Raw genomic sequence first — 20,587 nt, 5'->3', positions numbered from 1 at the left:
AGGTAACCCTCGTTCCCTGAAGGAGGGAACGGAGACGTTACATATGGGAACTCGCTTGAGAGTCCAATCATCTCTGAGCCTTATTCAAAAGGCCAATGAAAATTGCCAAGCCACGCCCCGTACATACGGGTATATAAGATGGCGGCATGCAGCCAGTCATTCAGGTTTTTGCTGAGGAGCCGGATCGAGCCGGATCGAGCCGGATCGAGTCGGCGTCAGCGCGACGCCAGGGTCGTGGCAGGGGATGTAACATCTCCGTTCCCTCCTTCAGGGAACGAGGGTTACCTTCGTAACCTAGACATTCCCCTTCAGTCGTTTCACTACGACGTTACATATGGGAACAGACCCTATGGAACAGGCCACGACCCTGACGCCGCATTACGCACAACCCCACGTGCTGACAGGCGGACGTGTCAGCAGATGGAATTGTAACGTAACCTTCCCAACGCCCTGAGGGCCAATAAGGGGGGCCCTACAGGGATGCCAGTTGTACTGAAGCAGGGTTTGGGGGGGCGGAGCACATGAATTCTTTACATGTGGAAATGAGAATAATTCAATATATCCATAAAGCTTTTTAGGGATACACGAGGGAAACAGCGGTCTTCTCCGCTGGAAATATTGAAAAATATAGCCACAACCTGCGGGGCGAAGGAGACCCGGCAGGATCACTGTCAGGGACTACTCCGCATCTAGGCCTGACTGCGGGGCATGGAGGACCCAGGGTTCGCCGGAGGGAACATTCTGGGAAAATGGCACACAGATCCACGTGGGAATGGCGCAGCAAGCTGACACCAGCCGTCCTCCCGCTCACCTGAAGTCTTTATGTTAAGACACGGGAGGCCTCTACGCGGCCTCTACGCGGAGGTTGTAGAACCTAGCGAAGGTATTAGGTGTCGCCCAGCCCGCAGCTCTACAGATATCTGCTAGTGAGGCGCCATGAGCCAACACGTAGGATGAGGCAACACTCCTAGTGGAGTGGGCATGAACACCTAAGGGGCATGGCTCTCCATGATATAAGTAAAACAGGGAGATGGCTTCTACCACCCAATGGGCCAACCTCTGTTTGGAGACAGCATTCCCTTTCTGCTGACCTCCGAAGCAGACAAAGAGCTGCTCAGTGCGTCTGAAGTGCCGAGTACAGTCTACGTATGTACGCAGAGCGCAAACAGGGCACAGCAGCACGGAAGCTGGGTCTGCCTCCTCCGGGTGCAGAGCTTGCAGGTTCACCACCTGATCGCGGAAGGGCGTGGTGGGAACCTTGGGCACATAACCGGGCTTATGTCTCAGGATGACGTGAGAATCTCCGAGCCCGAACTCAAGGCACGTTTCGTTGACAGAGAAAGCTTGTAGGTCCCCTACCCTCTTGATGGAGGCCAGTGCAGTCAGGAGCGCTGTCTTGAGTGACAGGAATTTCAGCTCAACTGACGCAAATGGTTGAAATGGGCCTTCCCGTAGGCCGCGGAGGGCGACGGAGAGATCCCAAGAGGGTACGAGGTGCGGTCTGGGAGGGTTAATCCTCCTTGCACCTTGCAGGAACCTCACGAAGAGTTGGTGCTTACCCAGGGATGTTCCATCCACTGCATCATGATACGCTGCAATGGCAGCAACGTACACTTTGAGAGTCGAAGGGGACAGCCTGCGCTGCAACTTCTCTTGCAGGAAGGAAAGCACTACTGCAATCATGCATCTCTGTGGGTCCTCTCCTCGAGAGGAACACCAGTCAATGAACAGACCCCACCTCAGTGCGTAAGCCTGCCTCGTAGAGGGAGCTCAGGACTGAGTGATGGTATTTATCACGGCCTGGGAAAGGCCGGCAAGGTCTGACGCGTCCCGTCCAGGAGCCAGACATGCAGGTTCTACAGGTCGGGGCGCGGGTGCCAGTGTGGCGCGACCAACAAGACCTTCTCCTCATCCTCCCTGATCTTGCACAGGGTCTGTGCAAGGAGGCTTACTGGGGGAAAGGCGTACTTGAGCCCCGGAGGCCAGCTGTGTGCCAGCACGTCTCTGCCGAGGGAAGCCTCGGTCAGGGAGTAAAAGAGCTGACAGTGAGAGGATTCAGGGGAGGCGAACAGATCTTTCTGAGCCTGGCCGAAATGACTCCAAATCAGCTGGACTGTCTCGGGGTGGAGTCGCCATTCTCCAGGGTGGGTGGACTGCTGTGAGAGCTGATCCGCTGCACGGTTGAGTTCCCCTGGTATGTGAACGGCGGCACGTAGCGATTTCAGCCACGTTTGACTCCAAAGGAGCAGTCGGCGGGCGAGTTGTGACATGCGAGGAGAGCGAAGACCGCCTTGGCGATTGATATACGCCACAGTCGCAGTGCTGTCGGTACGAACAAGCACGTGCTTCTGACGCAATGTCAATCGGAAGCGATGAAGGGCCAGAAGCACAGCCAACAACTCGAGGCAATTGATGTGCCACTGCAGTCGAGGTCCTGTCCAGGAGCCCGATACTGCTTGCCCATTGCATACAGCACCCCAACACATGGTGGAGGCATCCGTGTAAACCACGACATGCCTGGACACCTGTCCCAAGGGCACTCTGGCCCGAAGGAAGGCAGGGTCTGACCACGGGCTGAATAAGCGGTGACACTGCGGGGAAACGCCAATCCGGAGTGTGCCACAGTGCCATGCCCGTCTCGGGACTCGGTCGTGTAACCAGCGCTGAAGCAGTCTCATATGAAGCAAGCCCGGTGGCGTCACCGTGGCTGCAGCTGCCATATGCCCCAGGAGCCTCTGAAATGTTTTGAGAGGAACCGCTGTCTTGTGTCTGAATAAGTCCAGACACTTCAGCACTGATTGTGCACGCTCGTTCGTGAGGCGGGCTGTCATATTGACCGAGTCCAGCTCCACACCGAGAAAAGAGATCCTCTGCACTGGGGAGAGTTTGCTCTTCTCTCGGTTGACCTGAAGGCCCAGATGGCTGAGGTGCCGTAGCACCAGGTCCCTCTGTTCGCACAACAGATCTCGCGAGTGAGCTATGAGAAGCCAGTCGTCGAGATAGTTGAGAATGCGAAGGCCCGACTGCCAAAGAGGGGTCAGGGATGCCTGAGAGAGAGGAACAGGCCAAATGGAAGCACTTTGTACTGATACGCTCGACCTTCGAAGGCAAACTGTAGAAAGGGTCTGTGAAGAGGAAGGATCGAGACGTGAAAGTACACGTCCTTCAGGTCGATGGCTGCAAACCAATCCTGGGGACGAATGCAGGTTAGCATGCGCTTCGTCGTGAGCATCTTGAATGGCAGCCTGAGGAGGGACCGATTCAGAGCTCTGAGATCCAGGATGGGTCTTAACCCACCGCTCTTTTTGGGCACGATGAAGTAGAGACTGTAGAACCCTGACTTCATCTAGGCTGGAGGGACCGGCTCGATTGCATCCTTCGCCAGTAGGACTGCAATCTCCCCACGCAGGACAGCGGCATGCGTGTCCGAATGGACAGAAGTGAGAAGGACGCCTCTGTACCTGGGCGGATGCCTGGCGAAATGAATCGCATAGCCGAGACGTACCGTCCGTATCAACGACCGCGAGGGGCTGGGAAGCTGAAGCCAGGCTCCCAGCCAAGTCGCCAGGGGTATCAAGGGAACGTTGACCGACGTGACCACGGTGGGGCAGCCTGGGGGAGAGGAGGGGGGGGGGGACTGAACCCAGAAGAATGAACGTCCTGGAGAAAAGTCAGGGAAGAGTAGAGCAGGAACGTCGTCGTTTTTTTTTTTTTTTTTTTTTTTAAAGGCTCGAGCAGGATGGCTCCGAAGCAAAAATCTGAATGACTGGCTGCATGCCGCCATCTTATATACCCGTATGTATGGGGCGTGGCTTGACATGCAAATGCCACTCGCCAATTTTCATTGGCCTTTTGAATAAGGCTCAAAGATGATTGGACTCTCAAGCGAGTTCCCATATGTAACTTCGTAGTGAAACGACTGAAGGGGAACTAACAATTCAGACTTTTTTTTCTCAGAATTGTAATACAAACTCGCAATTCTGACTTTTTTCTCAGAATTGTGAGATATTGCAATTGCGATAAATAAACTTAGAATTATGAGATAAAAAACTTGTAATTCTGACTTATGATTTTTCTTGCAATTGCAAGCTTACAGTATATCTTAATTCTGACTTTTTTCTCTGCAAATGTGAGTTCGTATCTCAAATTCTGACTTTTTTCTTTTAAATTGCGACTTTTTCTCTCACTATTTATACATTTTTTTTAGAATTGTGATACAAACTTGCAATTCTGACTTTTTTCTCAGAGTTTTGAGATATAAACTCGCAATTGCGAGAAATAAAGTCAGAATTATAAGAAAAAACTTTTCTTCCAAATGTATTATATCTCACAATTCTGACATTTTTCCCAGAATTATGTGATACAAACTCGCATTTCTGACTTTTTTCTCAGAATTATGAGATAAAACCTTGCAAATCTGACTTTTTTCTTGCAAATGTGTTTTTCTTGCAAATGTGTTTTTTCTCAGAAATGTGAGTTTGTATTTCATAATTCTGACTTTTTTCTCCTAATTATGTGATACAATCTTGCAATTCTGACTTTTTTCTCACAAATGTGTTTATATCTCACAATTCTGACTTTTTTCACAAAATTATGATACAAACTCGCAATTCTGACTTTTTTCTCAGAAGTGTGATACAAACTTGCAATGCTGACTTTTTTCTTCCAAAATTGTTTTATCTTGCAAACCTGACTTTTTTCTCACAAATGTGAGTGTGTATCTCGCCATTCTGACTTTTTTCTTGCAATTGCAACTTTGTATCTCACAATTCTGCCTTTTTTCTCAGAATTATGTGATATAAACTTTGATTCTGACTTTTTTTCCCAGAGCTGTGATACAAACTTGCAATTCTGACTTTTTTTCTCACAAATTTGGGTTTATATCTTGCAATTCTGACTTTATTTCTCACAAATGTAAGTTTATATCTCACACTTCGGACTTTTTTTCACAGAATTATGTGATACAAACTCACAATTCAGACTTTTTTTTCTCAGAATCGTGAGACAAACTCACAAATACAAGAAATAAAGTTAGAATTATGAAATAAAAACTCTCAATTCTGACATTTTTCACTTTATCACATAATTGTGAGATAAAATCTCATAATTGTGAGATAAAAACTCACAATTGTGAGAAATAAAGTCAGAATTATGAGATTAAAAATGCACAATTTTGTGTTGTTTTGGTGCAATTGTGAGTTTATATATTGCAATTCTGACTTTTTTCCTCAGAATTCTGAGATCTAAACTAGCAATTGTGAGATATTAGCAATTGTGTTTATTTTTCAGAATTGTGAGTTTATTTCATGCAATTCTAAGAAAAAAAAAACCTTCTATACAGATGACAGGGTACAAGGTAGCAGAAATGCTATTTATCACCTTCATAACTGTAATTATTTTCCAAAGCTAAGAAAATGTCCAGTACTTGGGCTCTGGAAGGGTAACCTTGCTTTCAGCACATAGAGTTCAATAGAGAGGTCTTCAATCGTTTTAAACGGAGCCTGAAGACTGCAGGGAAATGGGTGAACCATTATATAAAGGGGAAAAAAACATTTTCATTCATTTCACTTTCTTTTCTTTCCAAATGTGAAAGTGTTCTCGTTGACGTCGACTCTTTTTCTTTCTGTTTTTTTCTTTTTCTACATATCTATCCATCGATCTCTTTGTTTTGTTTGTGATGGCAGACATTAATATCCAGCCTGACTTGGTTCATACATCTTAATTTGTCTGCCATTAAACAGCTGCGTCCATGGGGAATACAAATGGCTGGGCTGTTCAGAAGCAGTATTATATCACTATTAAATAAGAAAAAAAAGGGAAAAGATTTTCTTTAATAAGATATTTCCCAAAGCACCTTCACTTCAACCATGATCTTAAAAAAAAAAGTCTCTAGAGTGCATCGAGCAAAAATTGAGATTTATTAAGCCATTTTCTTAGCATTTTCCAATAATAATGTAGACTGCAAAGATTGGGATGTGATAATAAGATCAACGATATTCCCTTGCTCAGACATGCTTTGATTGCGGAGCTGATCAAACAATAGGATGTGACATTTGCCTATTACATTCCCGTTCTATGGAAAAGTAGCTGGCAAGCGCTCCGGCTCGGCTCAGTAAACATCTATCCTCCTTTAAGCGTTTGTTTCATCAGACTGCACTTCTCAGTCCAGTCACATCTCTGGCACAAGCAGGACAGTTCCTCCCCTTCCTCGCATTTGCACGCAGGAACGCTTCGCTTAACCATGAGCGCTCGGTCCTGAAGAATCATATATCTGGCTGAAATTCCGTAGCCAAATTCTTCCTACAAGTAAGATGGCAAAAAAATTAACCCACTGTTCCTACTGGTTACCAAAGTTAGGATATTATTTGACCAGAGGAAGGCCAAAAGGAAGACAGCAGGGATATTAGTACTGGAAAATACACATATATTCACATTTAGTCTTCCCACATACTTCAGAAGTAGTTCTGATATATTTGTATAGGCATAGTTTACCATGACTAGGGTAATAAGGTGTCTATTATTCTTCAAATATTACTTTTTTTCCCCCCACTGCTTTAAAAAAAATATTTTAATTTGGAAAAAAATAGCTTCAAACTATTATATTATATTATATTATATTATATTATATTATATTACTTCTATGTTAGATTTAATTTCTGCTTTAGATTTTTTATGTCCATTACCTAGGCTTGTTTAACATCCTAAAAATAACTTTTGAAAAGTTTATTTACTTAATTTTATTTAATGATGTTTCATTAACAAAGTTCGGGAGAAGCGCGTCAGATACTTAGCGTAAACAGCACAAGAGGAGCCCACTCAAGTCAATCAGCGCCATAGGTTAAATACAGCTGACTCACCTCCATTCACTTGATGGTTTATCAGTAACTGGTTCGCCTGTCCGCTACTACGTCGCAAAGACAAACTGCCACAAAAAAAGACGATTCCGACTCTCCTCCGGCCGGCTCCAGGACCGTGTCTTCCCCGCATTTCGCTTCAATTGAGCCCCAGGCCTCATCTCGTGGCCGCCGCTCGGCCCGGAGCGCCTCACAACGCCTCGGCCTGCCCTCGCCTCCATCGGCGAGAACACCAGCCGATTCCCCAGCATCATCCGCTCGGTCAGGCAATCAATTCCGCCCATAGACAAACGGACTATGGCGAGTATGAAACTAGCGCTGGCAAAATCCGATGTCCAGCCTTCACGCAAGTTAAACAAAACAGAATTATTTAACTTGTACAATAATCTGCAACTAACTAACCTCTCCCCCTCTAACCCCAAAGTCGACCAAAAGGAAACACAAACCTCCGGCCGCGCCGACGCCAATGTCTTTCTCCCGTGCGAGGCCTCTCACAGGGCTGGGAATCGATTCCAAAGAATCGATTCCGAAGCATTAGGAATCGAGAGTCGATTCCAAAGTTTGGAATCGATCCCATCAAGGGGAATTGACTCCTTATTCAGAGCCGTGTCCAGTTCAACAACTTATATCTATGTATATAGATGCCTGTCAAACGAAAGACTGCATCCCACGAAGGCTGCATATCTCAGCTGCTAGTCATCAAATGTTGCCGAACGTTTTCGGCGATTCATGAAAATAAACTGAATGAAACGATCATTACAGAGCTCGTCTGAAGCACCCATTAATTCGGCTCTTGCTCACTGATAATTATTAAAATTCTGTTAGATCGTTTGAATAAACTAGTCCAGAAAACTAGAAGTTATTTTACGATGGGAGTCACTCATGTTGTCCACAAATTTGAGCGCTGCACGACGGAATAGACGTGAATGACGTCATCTTATTTACACCCTATATATAAATGCTATCTTTAACCTTTATCAGCCAATGATAATTCTGAAAGAAAATGCAGAGAGCACCAATCAGTGGTCTCTAGAGTAGGGATGCACCGAATCCAGGATTCGGATTCGGATTCGGCCGAATCCTGGGCTTTTTGACGGGGTTCGGTTTCGGCCGAACCTTAGATTTATTTTCCACCGAAACCGAACCCTAGACTTGCACTACGACGTCACACGGCCGTTGATTACGTGAAGGTGTTTAGGCTACATAGGACCCGTTCGAATGTAGTAGGCTGTAAGAATCTGAAAATGGAACTCGTAAGCAAAAAAAGTTTTGTTTGGCAGTACTTTCCACCAAAAGAAGGCGATTCAAGTCGAGCTTTATGTTCAATTTGCAATGCCAATTTGTCTCGTGGTGGCAAGGACCCTAAGCAGTACACAACATATCGCCGATGTTAAAACATTTGCGTCTAAGGGGCCGTTCACATGTCGCGCCTAAAAACGCGTGGAAAACGCTAGGCGCGCCTCTTTCTTCCTTGTCAACAAAGCGCTCGGGCGCTTGCGCTCCAGAAGCGTCTGCCGTTTCTAAGCAACCATCAGCTGCGCTCTAGCTCCAAGCTGCGGAGCGCTTGCTGCATTCTGAAAAGTTGAGATGTTTTTATCTCGATGCGGCGCGGACGCGCCTGGAAAAACGAGCGCGTCGCACCGCGTGCGCGGCGCTTCCATTATGCGCGCGCAAGCCGCGCATCTACATTTAAAATAACGAATTTGAGCGCGCAAAAGACGCTACATGTGAACGGCCCCTAAAACATCCAAAAGAATACGAGTTTTGCATGAAGGAATCTACAGACAGCAGCCAAAATGCAGCAACTTCAGGTACGGCAGCTGGACAGTCACAGCTAAAAACGTGTAATTAAGGATGCGAGTAGGATTCGGTATTCGGTTTCGGATTCGGCCGAATCTTAAACAGTGTATTCGGTATTCGGCCGAACCCCAAAAATCTGGATTCGGTGCATCCCTACTCTAGAGCGCACCTCATTGACAGCTAATCCACAAGCTCTAACATTAGTGTTGTTGTTAAAGTTGTTTATTTTGTTTCACTGTATCGTTTGCTAATTTTGTGCGACGCATACTGTTAAAGTAAATATCATTCAGCTGAACTGTGGACATTAGACACTTCATGACTTGTTTTAGTATTGCAATAAATGCATGTCCACTGCTGAGCCCTGGGTTATGACTAATTCCATGGGCAATGCAGACAAATTACAATTTAAAATCTGTCAGAGCTACAAAAATATTGTACATTTTCATATTTTTACAATGAAGCTTCATATTATGAGAAAGCTACTTTCTTTGACTTCAATATCCTGCAGTCATTGCAAAATTAGCTTCCTCCAATTTAAATGGCAAGAATTGAAAACAACAGTGAGGAAATCGATTCTGAACCAGGAATCGAAATTGATTCCAAAAATTTCGGAATCAAACAACCCTACACAGAACAATGGCCGCAGCCCAGCCCTCCACCGCAGCTCCTCCTCAAGCAATGCCTGGGCCCGCAGCCCAAGCCAGCGTTTGGCCGCTTCGTCTGCCAATCGCAGCCCTGGCCACCAACCTCTTTTCTCGTGGAGTTTGCAGCCCAAGCAAGCGCTTGGCCTCCAGTCTCAGCTCCGCCGCCCGCCCCCGGCAGCTCGGAGCTCGCAGCTCAAGCGAGCGCTTGGCCACAATGGCCGCCTCACACAGCCCCGCCTCCCGCTGCCGTCAGCTCGGATCTCGCAGCTCAAGCGAGCACCTGGCCGCACTGGCTGTCACACACAGCCCCGCCTCCAGCTCATGTCAGCTCGGATCTCGCAGCTCAAGCGAGTGCTTGGCCGCACTTGCTGCCTCACACAGCCCCGCCTCCCGCTGCCGTCAGCTCGGATCTCCCAGCTCAAGCGAGCACCTGGCCGCACTGGCTGTCACACACAGCCCCGCCTCCCGCTGCCGTCAGCTCGGGGCTCGCAGCTCAAGCGAGCACCTGGCCGCACTGGCTGTCACACACAGCCCCGCCTCCCTCTGCCGTCAGCTCGGGGCTCGCAGCTCAAGCGAGCGCCTGGTCGCACTGGCTGTCTCACACAGCCCCTCCACCAGCCTCCTACAGCTCACTCCTCCAACCACAGTACTCGCTCTTCACTGCAACACCAATGCCCGTGCCATCAAATGCCACAGCTTCAGAGCCTCCCCAAGTGGCCCACAGCATCCGAGCACAGATACTGGCAGAAATTCAGGATGCTGGCTCCAGAGGCGGAACAATCCCCAACTCCAGTTCCTCATTATTCAGGATTAAGATTCCCCTAAACCACCCACTGAAACCCCTCCTCGACGCGTCCCTCAACACCATCCTCCAAGCATTCTCTCCATGAACCCTCCAGTCATACATAACTGCGTGGAAATGCTTCAAAGCTTTCTACCTCTCATACAACACACCCTTCCCGGATTTTTCCCTACTCTCAATCACCTCATTCATCTCTTTTCTCGACAGGATCTAGGGACTCCAAGCCGGGCCCATCAAGGGCTACCTGAGCACATTCAATTTTTCCACAAGCTGATGTTCGGGGCACCCTCTCCCGAAATAAATAACTCACAAACCTCTCTACTGATCAGGGGTTTCAACGATCCAGGCCCACCCGGCCCTACCCTAGACTTCCCATAATGCTAGACATCCTCACACACACACTCCGCACCAGTTACCAGCCTCTCAGTACTGCCCGGACAGTCGATGCCATGTTCATTTTAGCCTTCTTCGGGTTCCTCAGATGCTTGGAACTCACCATCTCTTCTAAATTTGATCCAAATACCAACCCCACCATTTCAGATTTAACAGTACTCGATAACGGTACAATTTCCTTCCTAATTAAACAAAGCAAGACAGACCAAGCCAAAAAAGGCCACCTCATCTACATCTTCAACCTCCCTTCTCCAATCCAACCCTACCAGTCCATCCTTCAGTTTCTCTGCCTCAGAAATACCCAGGCTAAATCCCCCCGCGAGCCCTTGTTCTTAGACGAAGCCAAAAGACCTGCTAATAGCTTCTGGCTCCAAAAACATCTCAAGTCCGTCCTGCAATCATCAGGCATCCCAGCAGGAAATTTCTCAAGCCACTCTTTTCGCATCGGGGTAGCAACATCAGCAGCCCAGAAAGGCCTCTCCAAACAGCAGATCCAAACCCTAGGAAGATGGACATCAGAAGCCTTTCAGAGCTAAATCAGAACTAGCCAGTGACATATCAAAGAAGCCCACAAAACCCTCATCGGCCCATAAGCCATCCAAAGCAACCTTCCCACTCCAGGTCTCCCTACCCCCCCCCCCCCCCCCCCCCCGCCTGGTGCAATGCTAGGAGTCTTGATCTCCCATCGTTGCCATGAGAGCCCTCCCAGGCGGGTCTTTTCTCCCTCCCGGCCCAGCGGGCCTAACCCTACACCTTCCCCTGCCTGGTGCAACACTAGGAGTCTTGATCTCCCATTATTGCCATGAGAGCCCTCCCAGGCAGGTTCTTTCACTTTCCCTTCCCGCCCGGCCGGCCAGACTCTATGCCTCCTCCCCCCGCCTGGTGCAACGCTAGGAGTCTTAATCTCCATAGCTGCCATGAGAGCCCTCCCAGGCGGGCTTGTCTTTCCGCCTCCTGCCCAGCGGGCCAAACGCTATGCCTTCCTCTGTCCGATGCAATGCTAAGAGCCGTGATCTCCCATCATTGCCACGAGAGCCCTTCCAGGCAAGTTTTCCATTCCCACCCGGTGGGCCAAACTTTACGCCTCCTCCCCCCGCCTGGTGCAATGCTAGGAGTCTTGATCTCCTATCATTGCCATGAGAGCCCTCCCAGGCAGGTTCGTTCATTTTTCCCTTCCCACCCAGCGGGCGGGCCAAACATTACACCTTCCCCCTGCCTGGTGCAATGCTAGGAGTCGATCTCCTATCATTGCCATGAGAGCCCTCCCAGGCAGGTTCGTTCATTTTCCCCTTCCCACCCAGCGGGCGGGCCAAACGCTACGCCTTCACCCTGCCTGGTGCAATGCTAGGAGTCTTGATCTCCTATCATTGCCATGAGAGCCCTCCCAGGCAGGTTTTTCTCTCATCCCCCCCACCCAGGGGCTAAACTCTCCCTTCCCCCCGCCTGGTGCAACGCTAGGAGTCTTGATCTCCCATCGTTGCCAAGAGAGCCCTCCCAGGCGGGCTTTTCATTCTGCCTCCCCGCCGGTGAGAGCCCTCCCGGTCGGGCCTACATACTCGCCGCCCACAAGCGAGACTCATCTATCCAACGCCGCGTGCCATAATCTCCCGCCTATCATCTCAGTAGTCCTTCCGACCCCAAACCACGTACTTCAACATCAACAGCCGGCAGGGCCTACCTGACTGTAGCCTCAAACCAGAGCACTCTGGCCTGCCTACCTGCCAACTTCCCGATCATCAGCCCCCGTCACATTAGTGCCTATTTTGGGGGGTGTCTTTAATCCGGCGGCTGTCCTTCTATCTATTTGCTTTTTGGGGGGTACTCTGGGTTCGGGCCATCCCCGAGCTCGGAGCCCTTCACCGGACAGCACGCCAAACATGCATTTCTATTCTCCGGCTAATTATATGTAAGCGCGAACTCGTGAAATGATGTTTCATTAACAAAGTTCGGGAGAAGCGCGTCAGATACTTAGCGTAAACAGCACAAGAGGAGCCCACTCAAGTCAATCAGCGCCATAGGTTAAATACAGCTGACTCACCTCCATTCACTTGATGGTTTATCAGTAACCCTCCACCACCCCATCTCCTCACTCCGAGTTCTCACTACTCCTATTGGGGGGTACTCTGGGTTCGGGCCATCCCCGAGCTCGGAGCCCTTCACCGGACAGCACGCCAAACATGCATTTCTATTCTCCGGATAATTATATGTAAGCGCGAACTCGTGAATTTACTTATAGCTTACTACCTACTTACTTACCTACTTACTGATTTTATGTATTTATTTTATTTATTTTCAATTAATTCAGTATTTGCACTACCATCTAAAAGTTATATGTCTGGATTTTTTTTTTATGTATTTCAAAAAAGACTCTTATGCTCACCAAGGCTGCAGTTATGTGATCTTTACGGGTTGTGTGTGAACATACGCACAGATTCCTATAAATCACCAAAAATCAAAAGATTCAGGGACAAGTTTGTATCTCACAATTCTGACTTTTTTTTCACAAATGCCAGTTTGTATCTCGCTATTCTGACTTTTTGTTTCTAATCTTACAATTGTTTATATCTCACAATTCTGACTTTTTTTTTTCAAGACTTTTTTTTTCAGAATTATGTGATACAAACTCGCAATTCTGACTTTTTTTCTTAGAATTGTGATACAAACTTGCAATTCTGTCTTTTTTTCAGAATTGTGAGATATAAACTCGCAATTGCGAAAAATAAAGTCAGAATTATGAGAGAAAAACTAGCAATTGTGAGTTTATATATCACAATTCTGACTTTTTTTCACAGAATTATGTGATACAAACTTGCAATTCTGACTTTTTTCTTACGAATGTGAGTTTATATCTCACAATTCCAACTATTTTATATTATATTATAATATATTATATTATTTCTATGTTAGATTTAATTTCTATTTTAGATTTTTTTTGTCCCCTACCTAGACTTGTTTAACATCCTCTAAAGAACTTCTAAAAAAGTTTATTTATTTATTTACTTACATCTTACTACTTTATTTCTATCGCAATTGCGAGAAATAAAGTCAGAATTACGAGTTATAAACTCACAATTCTGACTTTTCTCGCAAATGTGAGTTTATATAACACAATTCTGACCTTTTTTTTTTTTTCAAAAATGCCTCACAAATGTTTGCATCTTATTATTCTGACTTTTTGTTTCACAACTTTATATTTCATAATTCTGACTTTTTTTCTTGGAATTGTGATACAAACTCGCTATTATGACTTTTTTTTAGAATTGATACAAACTCGCAATTTTGACTTTTTTCTCACAAATGTGAGATTATATCTTATAATTCTGACTTATTTTTTCACAGAATTATTTGATACAATTCTCACAATTCAATTTTATTTATTTATTTATTTACTTACTTACATCTTACTACTTACTTACTGATTTTATGTATTTATTTTATTTTATTTATTTTCAATTAATTCAGTATTTGCACTACCATCTAAAAGTTATAAGTCTGGATTTTTTTAATGTATTTCAAAGAAGACTCTTATGCTCACCAAGGCTGCAGTTATGTGATCAATCTAAAAGTTATGTGATATGATATAAAATAATATTTTCTTATGATATAAAATATATTTACTATTTATTTTCTTTTAAAATATATTTTAAAGTGTAATTTATTCTTGTGTTACCATTACCTCAGTCTTCATTGGTCACATGATCCCTCAGAATCATTCTAATATGCTGATTTGCTGCTCGAGAAACATTTCTTATTATTATTCATGTTGAAAACATTTATTATTTATGTATTTACACTACCAGTCAAAAGTTTGAACACACTTACCCATCAAAGAGAATGGGGAAGTGTGTCCAAACCTTTGACAGGTAGTGTATATTTTCTTTTAGGATTCTTTGATGAATCAAAAGTTCAAAATACAGCATTTATTCGAAATAGAAATCCTCTGTAACATTTGAAATGTCTTTACTGTCATTTTGGTCACTTTAATCCGCTTTTGCTGAATAAAAGAATTAATTAAAAAAGTAGTTATTGGTAGTTATTAGTAATTATTTAAAATGTTAAAATAAGATTATATCTCAGCAAGGGCAGAAATTTGAATTTGAACATAAGATTTGTACTTATTATATTTAGATTATGATCTGAAAGTCATTATCAACCCAGCTAATATTTGAGAATTACATTTTCAGGGTTTAACTCTCAAAAACAAACTGAAAATTAATGGAAGGTTCTTATATCTCTTTTATAGTTCTGTGTCCCTTTGAGAACTGCAATGACTGTCATTCAAATACTTCATACACACGCACACACACCGGGCTTCAGGCAGAATCTGGTTTTAATAGCATTACTGAGCTGGTAGCCATCTGAGCAGTCACACGCTGGAAGTGGAACAGAAGATTTCCAGGATTGCGAGATAAGCTGGACCGGTGAGGTATCAGGCAGGAATAAGAAAACCAATAACGGGAAAAGGGCTTTTGACTCTGCTGTTTTAAATTTGAATTGAAACCATGTCACACGCCAACAAAGCAATATGCATACTATAAAAGAGTTTTGTTGAACAGCTCAGAGGCTCAGAGGTCTGTGCTGAAATGAGCCATAATATCCCATTACCTCTGAAACTGAAATTTAACAAAACTGAAATTTATGTCAATACTGCAAAACAGGAAGCCACCCTATAACTTTGTTCTGTGATGCATTAACAATGTGTTTGAGTTCTGTGTGTGTGTGAATGTGTGTATCACTCACTGAGCAGAGATTCAATGACGACTCTGTAGAGGGTGGCATGGCGGTGAGGTTGCCACTGGGCGCACATGCTGCTACTGAGCACCTGGTACGTGCTGAGATTGTTCACCCCCAGAAACACTGCAAGAGGAAGAAGAAAACAGATGTAAAGTTGTAAAAGTGGATGTAAAATACTTAGATACTTTGTATGGGAATATTGCAATAAAGCACAAATATGTATATGGGCCATTCTACAGAACTGGTGCAAACTGATTTCCCACAACCAAAATAATTTAAATGCTTAGATGTTTACTACTTTTATTATCTATTGAAACCCACAATATTTAAAATATCAATAGACTTAATATATACATAAAATTATAATTTAGTAATGATTTCATTTGCATTGTAATGATAAAATAATTTGCATTGTATTCCATTGTTGTTTTTTAAAAATATCTTTTTGAATTTTTTTAAAAGTGAAGTAAAAAAAAAAAAAAAAATCATATTTTGTTTGTAAATTATGAAAATTTCTGCATGAGTCCTGCATTTTCATGTCACTACTGAAACAGTGTTTTAGTCAATTGGCTGAGACTGACTTTAACTATACCTCTACATTTATGATCAGAAAAATATGTGTCTGAATCTCTCTCTCATAGCTACATGGTGAGTAGAGTGAGTACATGGTATCATCATTTTGAGTTAAATGTGTTCAAAAGTACATAACCGAACACCATTTTTCTATAATTAACAGAGGTAGGACCAAGTCATTGTTTTGCAAGCCACAAGTAAGTCACAAATCTTTGCATTCAAGTCTCGAGTCAAGTCCCGAGTCAAGACAGACAAGTCCCAAGTCATGTCCCAAGTCAAGATGGGCAAGTCCAGGTCGAGTTGCAAGTCCACTACTTTAAGCTTCAAGTCCTAAACAAGTCATTAGTGCTGTTTGCCCAAATTAGTGTCTCTGTATTAATTACTACAGGAAATTTTAAATCAATAATATAATTATAAAAGATAGACTATAATAATTAGTGGTGTTTCATTAAGGAATTAATCATTGTTTGTGAACAAATATAGGCCTAATTGAATGAATAATTAATTTTAAGTACACTGTTTCATTTGTTAAGGATTCTGTGATTTTAATAAATCAGTTGAGTCAAATATTTAATAACTTGCTAATAACTAATAATTACTGTACGTACTACAGACGTTCATTTATCGTGAATTCATCCATTTCTTGAAAGATATGAAAGTGAGTGGCTGGTGAACTGGAAAATAGAGTGAACTTAATAGGCTACATATTTTACGTGTTTAACGTGACAAAAAATCGAATTATGTTTGAAAGGTTTAGCCAATTATTAGGCTACTGCTGTTTGAATCGACATTTCTTCTTATTATTATTATAAGTGGTTTATAGTGATTATGTGTAATTTAAATGTCTAAAACATTAAATACCCTAAATATTATGTGTATAAAAACAATACAAGCGCTGTCTTAGCGAATCCCTCTCTGGCTCAGTGTCAAAAGCTGCGCTAATCATACCAGTGTGCTCTTATATATGCTTCAGAAACCAGCCTATATTGATCAGAACTTTTTTTTTTCAAAAGGTAGGCCATAAAGACTTGCCGAGTCACAGGGTTCAAGTCCAAGTCAAGTCTCGAGTCATTGCTGTCAAAGTCGCAAGTCTTCTTTGATTGTCAAGTCAAGTCACAAGTCATCAAATTTGTGACTCGAGTCCGAGTCAAGTCTCGAGTCTACAACTCTGATAATTACTTTTTGGAGTTATTCCATAACATTTAGTTTTTATACAGTATGTGTACAACTGTTTTAGAACTGTGCTAGCTAACCATGTGCTGATTAGCATCTTTGAGCTAGCTTCGAAAATATCTAAAATGGTTACTACTGAAACAGTCACAATCTAAACATTTGGTGATGTTTCGGTAGTGACATCTTAGTTCCCTCTCAGTCGGTCTCTTCGACGTCACGTCGGAGACCGACGAATTGGGATATCGCTTTAGAGATACCAATCCTCTTCGTGTGTAAACTAAACGAGCCAATGCACATTGGCATGCATGATTGCATCCAGCTGTCGCTGATCACAGCGTGAGCATAAATACACAGCAGGTGCAATGCATAGACAGCATTTCGCATCGGAGCCGATCTTGTTCATGAGAGACGCAACGAGCCATTTCTTCAAGAACTCTTCACTGCGGTGTTGGCGGTACGGCGCGTCAGCGGTGGTGGTCTCCTGTGGGTGGAAAAAGCGTGCAGTCAAGGATTGCACTACCTGCCTTCTGTGTCGCAGCGGCCATCTCCCCTGTGTGCTTCAGCACTAGAGCAGTTTCTAAAAGAGTATCACGGGTGAACGTCTTTTTAAAGACGAGGTGTTTGAAACACAATGCCGTTTCACCCGTGCGTTTCTGGATGCGGTCGTTACCTGGCGCCAGGTGATGGTCACGATCGCTGTCTGACGTGTCTGGGTATTGAGCATGCTCAGGCGGCGTTTGTGGATGAGTCATGCCGTCATTGCGGCGGCATGTCCATCACGGAGCTGCGGACCAGACTCCGCTTCCTGCAAAGGGGCGGGGTGCCAGTTCCTCTGCCCAGATCTACTGTCCCCCCGGCGAACTCTACCTCTGGCAGAGGGCTGACTGGTCTGACGGTGACGGTGGGGAATTTCCCGGCGGATGATCCGCTGGGGGTTCCTCCTTCCACCGACAGTCCGTTCCATCTGGAGCTCCCAGAAGAGTGTTCGGGTCCTCCTCGTGAGGTACCGCTCATTACTTTTGGGGCTCCCCCTGACGACCGGATGTCAATCGCTGCATCGGGGGGTGAGCCAGACTTCTCGGGGGAGGACGATTCCGGATCGCTGCCGTCCGCTGGGCGGTCAGCGGTACCGGATACCGACCCCGAGATGATGGCTATGCTTGCCCGGGCCGCCGAGAAGGTAGGGCTTGAATGGAACCCTCCATCACGTCCCGACCCCTCTCGGCTGGATGACTGGTATCTTGGGGTGGCTCGCGCTGGTTCTCAGCGTCCCACCCCAGTGCCCTTCTTCCCGGAGGTGCATGATGAGCTTACTGGGACGTGGACGGCACCTTTTACTGCCAGAAACCGCTCCAGTGGCACGTCCTCCCTCACCACCCTTGATGGCGGACCAGCGCGGGGGTACGCGGCTGTCCCGCCGGTGGAGCGTGCGGTGGCGATGCAATTGTGTCCCGGCACCGCTTCCACTTGGCGGGGCAACCCGTTGCTCCCCTCCCGGGCCTGTAGGCACTCGTCGGCTCTGATCGGCAGTGCCTACACGGCTTGTGGCGCTGCTGGCTCCGCCCTACACGCTATGGCGTTGTTACAGGTCCATCAGGCCCAGGCACTGAAGGACCTGTACGAGGGTGGTCACGACCCGGAAGTTCTACGTGAACTCCGTATCGCTACGGACCTCGCGCTACGAGCGACGGAGGTTACGGCGCGGTCTCTGGGTCTCTGGCCCGAGCGGGGTCCCTGCGTTCCACCTCGCTGCCCCCCCGTGGGTACACCAGTGGTCCCGCTGGTCCCTCTTGTACGTTGGCTGGGGGCCTGGAGAGGGCTTCCCAGTCCGTCTTGCTGGCTCCTCCGGACCATCAGGCTCGGCTACGCGATTCAGTTCGCCCGGCGTCCGCCCCGGTTCAGGGGCATCCACTTCACTACAGTGAAAGTAGCAGATGCCCCTGTCCTACGGGCAGAGATTGCTACCTTGCTGGCGAAGAAAGCAATAGAGCCGGTCCCTCTAGCCGATATGAAGACAGGGTTTTACAGTCCCTACTTCATAGTACCCAAGAAAAGCGGCGGTTTACGACCGATCCTGGACCTGCGCATCTTGAATCGAGCTCTTCACAAGCTACCTTTCAAAATGCTCACACAAAAACACATCCTCAGATGTGTTCGTCCCCAGGATTGGTTCGCAGCGATCGACCTGAAGGACGCGTACTTTCATGTTTCGATCCTTCCGCGCCACAGACCATTTCTGCGGTTCGCGTTCGAAGGCAGAGCATATCAGTACAAGGTCCTGCCCTTCGGGCTGTCCCTCTCCCCCCGTGTCTTCACGAAAGTCGCGGAGGCGGCCCTTGTTCCCCTCAAGGAACAGGGCGTTCGTATCCTCAACTACCTCGACGACTGGCTGATACTAGCACACTCTCGAGAGCAGTTATGCGAACACAGGGACCTGGTGTTGGCACACCTCGCCCGCTTGGGCCTTCGGGTCAACTGGGAAAAGAGCAAACTCTCCCCCATGCAGAGGATCTCTTTTCTTGGTGTGGAACTGGACTCGGTCAGCCAAACAGCTCGCCTCACGCAAGAGCGGGCTCAGTCGGTGCTGAACTGCTTGAATATGTTCAAGAGCAGAGAAGTGGTCCCACTGAAACAGTTTCAGAGGCTCCTGGGGCATATGGCAGCAGCTACGGCAGTTTTACCGCTTGGTCTGCTCCATATGAGACCACTTCAGCACTGGCTTCGTGGCCGAGTCCCGAGGAGAGCGTGGCAGCGCGGCACTCTCCGGGTCAAAGTAACCTCGGCCTGTCGCCTAACCTTCACCCCGTGGTCAGACCTAGCTTTTCTTCGGGCAGGAGTTCCCTTAGAACAGGTCTCCAGGCACGCTGTGGTACACACGGATGCCTCCACCACCGGTTGGGGAGCCACGTACAACGGGCAGGCAGTGTCGGGGGTTTGGACGAGCCCCCAGCTACACTGGCACATCAACTGCCTAGAGCTGCTGGCAGTACGCCTTGCCTTGAACCGTCTCAAAGGGCGCCTTCAAGGCAAACACGTGCTGGTCCGTACGGACAACACTGCGACCGTTGCGTACATCAACCGACAAGGTGGTCTACGCTCCCGTCGCATGTCACAGCTCGCCCGTTCTCTCCTCCTCTGGAGTCAGAAGCATCTGAGGTCGCTTCGTGCCATTCACATTCCGGGTTTGCTCAACCGTGCAGCCGACGAGCTCTCACGAGCTGCGCTTCCCGGAGAGTGGAGACTCCATCCCCAGTCGGTCCAGCTGATCTGGAGACGTTTCGGGGAAGCTCAGGTAGACCTGTTTGCTTCTCCAGAGACGTCCCACTGCCAGCTCTTTTACTCCCTGACCGAGGGGTACACTCGGCACGGACTCCCTGGCATGCAGCTGGCCACGGGGCCTACGCAAGTATGCGTTTCCCCCAGTGAGCCTTCTCGCACAGACACTGTGCAAGGTCAGGGAGGACGAGGAGCAGGTCCTGTTAGTGGCGCCTTACTGGCCTACTCGGACCTGGTTCCCAGAACTGATGCTCCTCGCGACAGCCCCTCCCTGGCGGATTCCTCTGAGGAAGGATTTACTGACTCAGAGACGGGGCACCCTGTGGCACCCGCGTCCA

The 20,587-nt window shown here is 46.7% G+C and overlaps 1 protein-coding gene across 1 annotated transcript in view; it reads right to left on the bottom strand.

The window, feature by feature from the left end:
* Positions 1-20,587, bottom strand: part of col14a1a (collagen, type XIV, alpha 1a) — a 207,893-nt gene that overhangs the window by 92,914 nt on the left and 94,392 nt on the right. The window contains exon 28 of the mRNA XM_073847829.1: positions 15,234-15,350. Within this exon, the coding sequence (XP_073703930.1) occupies positions 15,234-15,350 (117 nt within the window). The remainder of the gene's footprint in view (positions 1-15,233; positions 15,351-20,587) is intronic.

This window comes from Garra rufa, chromosome 9, assembly GCF_049309525.1.
Source record: "Garra rufa chromosome 9, GarRuf1.0, whole genome shotgun sequence".
In the NCBI taxonomy this organism is placed as follows: Eukaryota; Metazoa; Chordata; class Actinopteri; order Cypriniformes; family Cyprinidae; genus Garra; species Garra rufa.
This window is presented reverse-complemented; position numbering and strand designations above follow the sequence as displayed.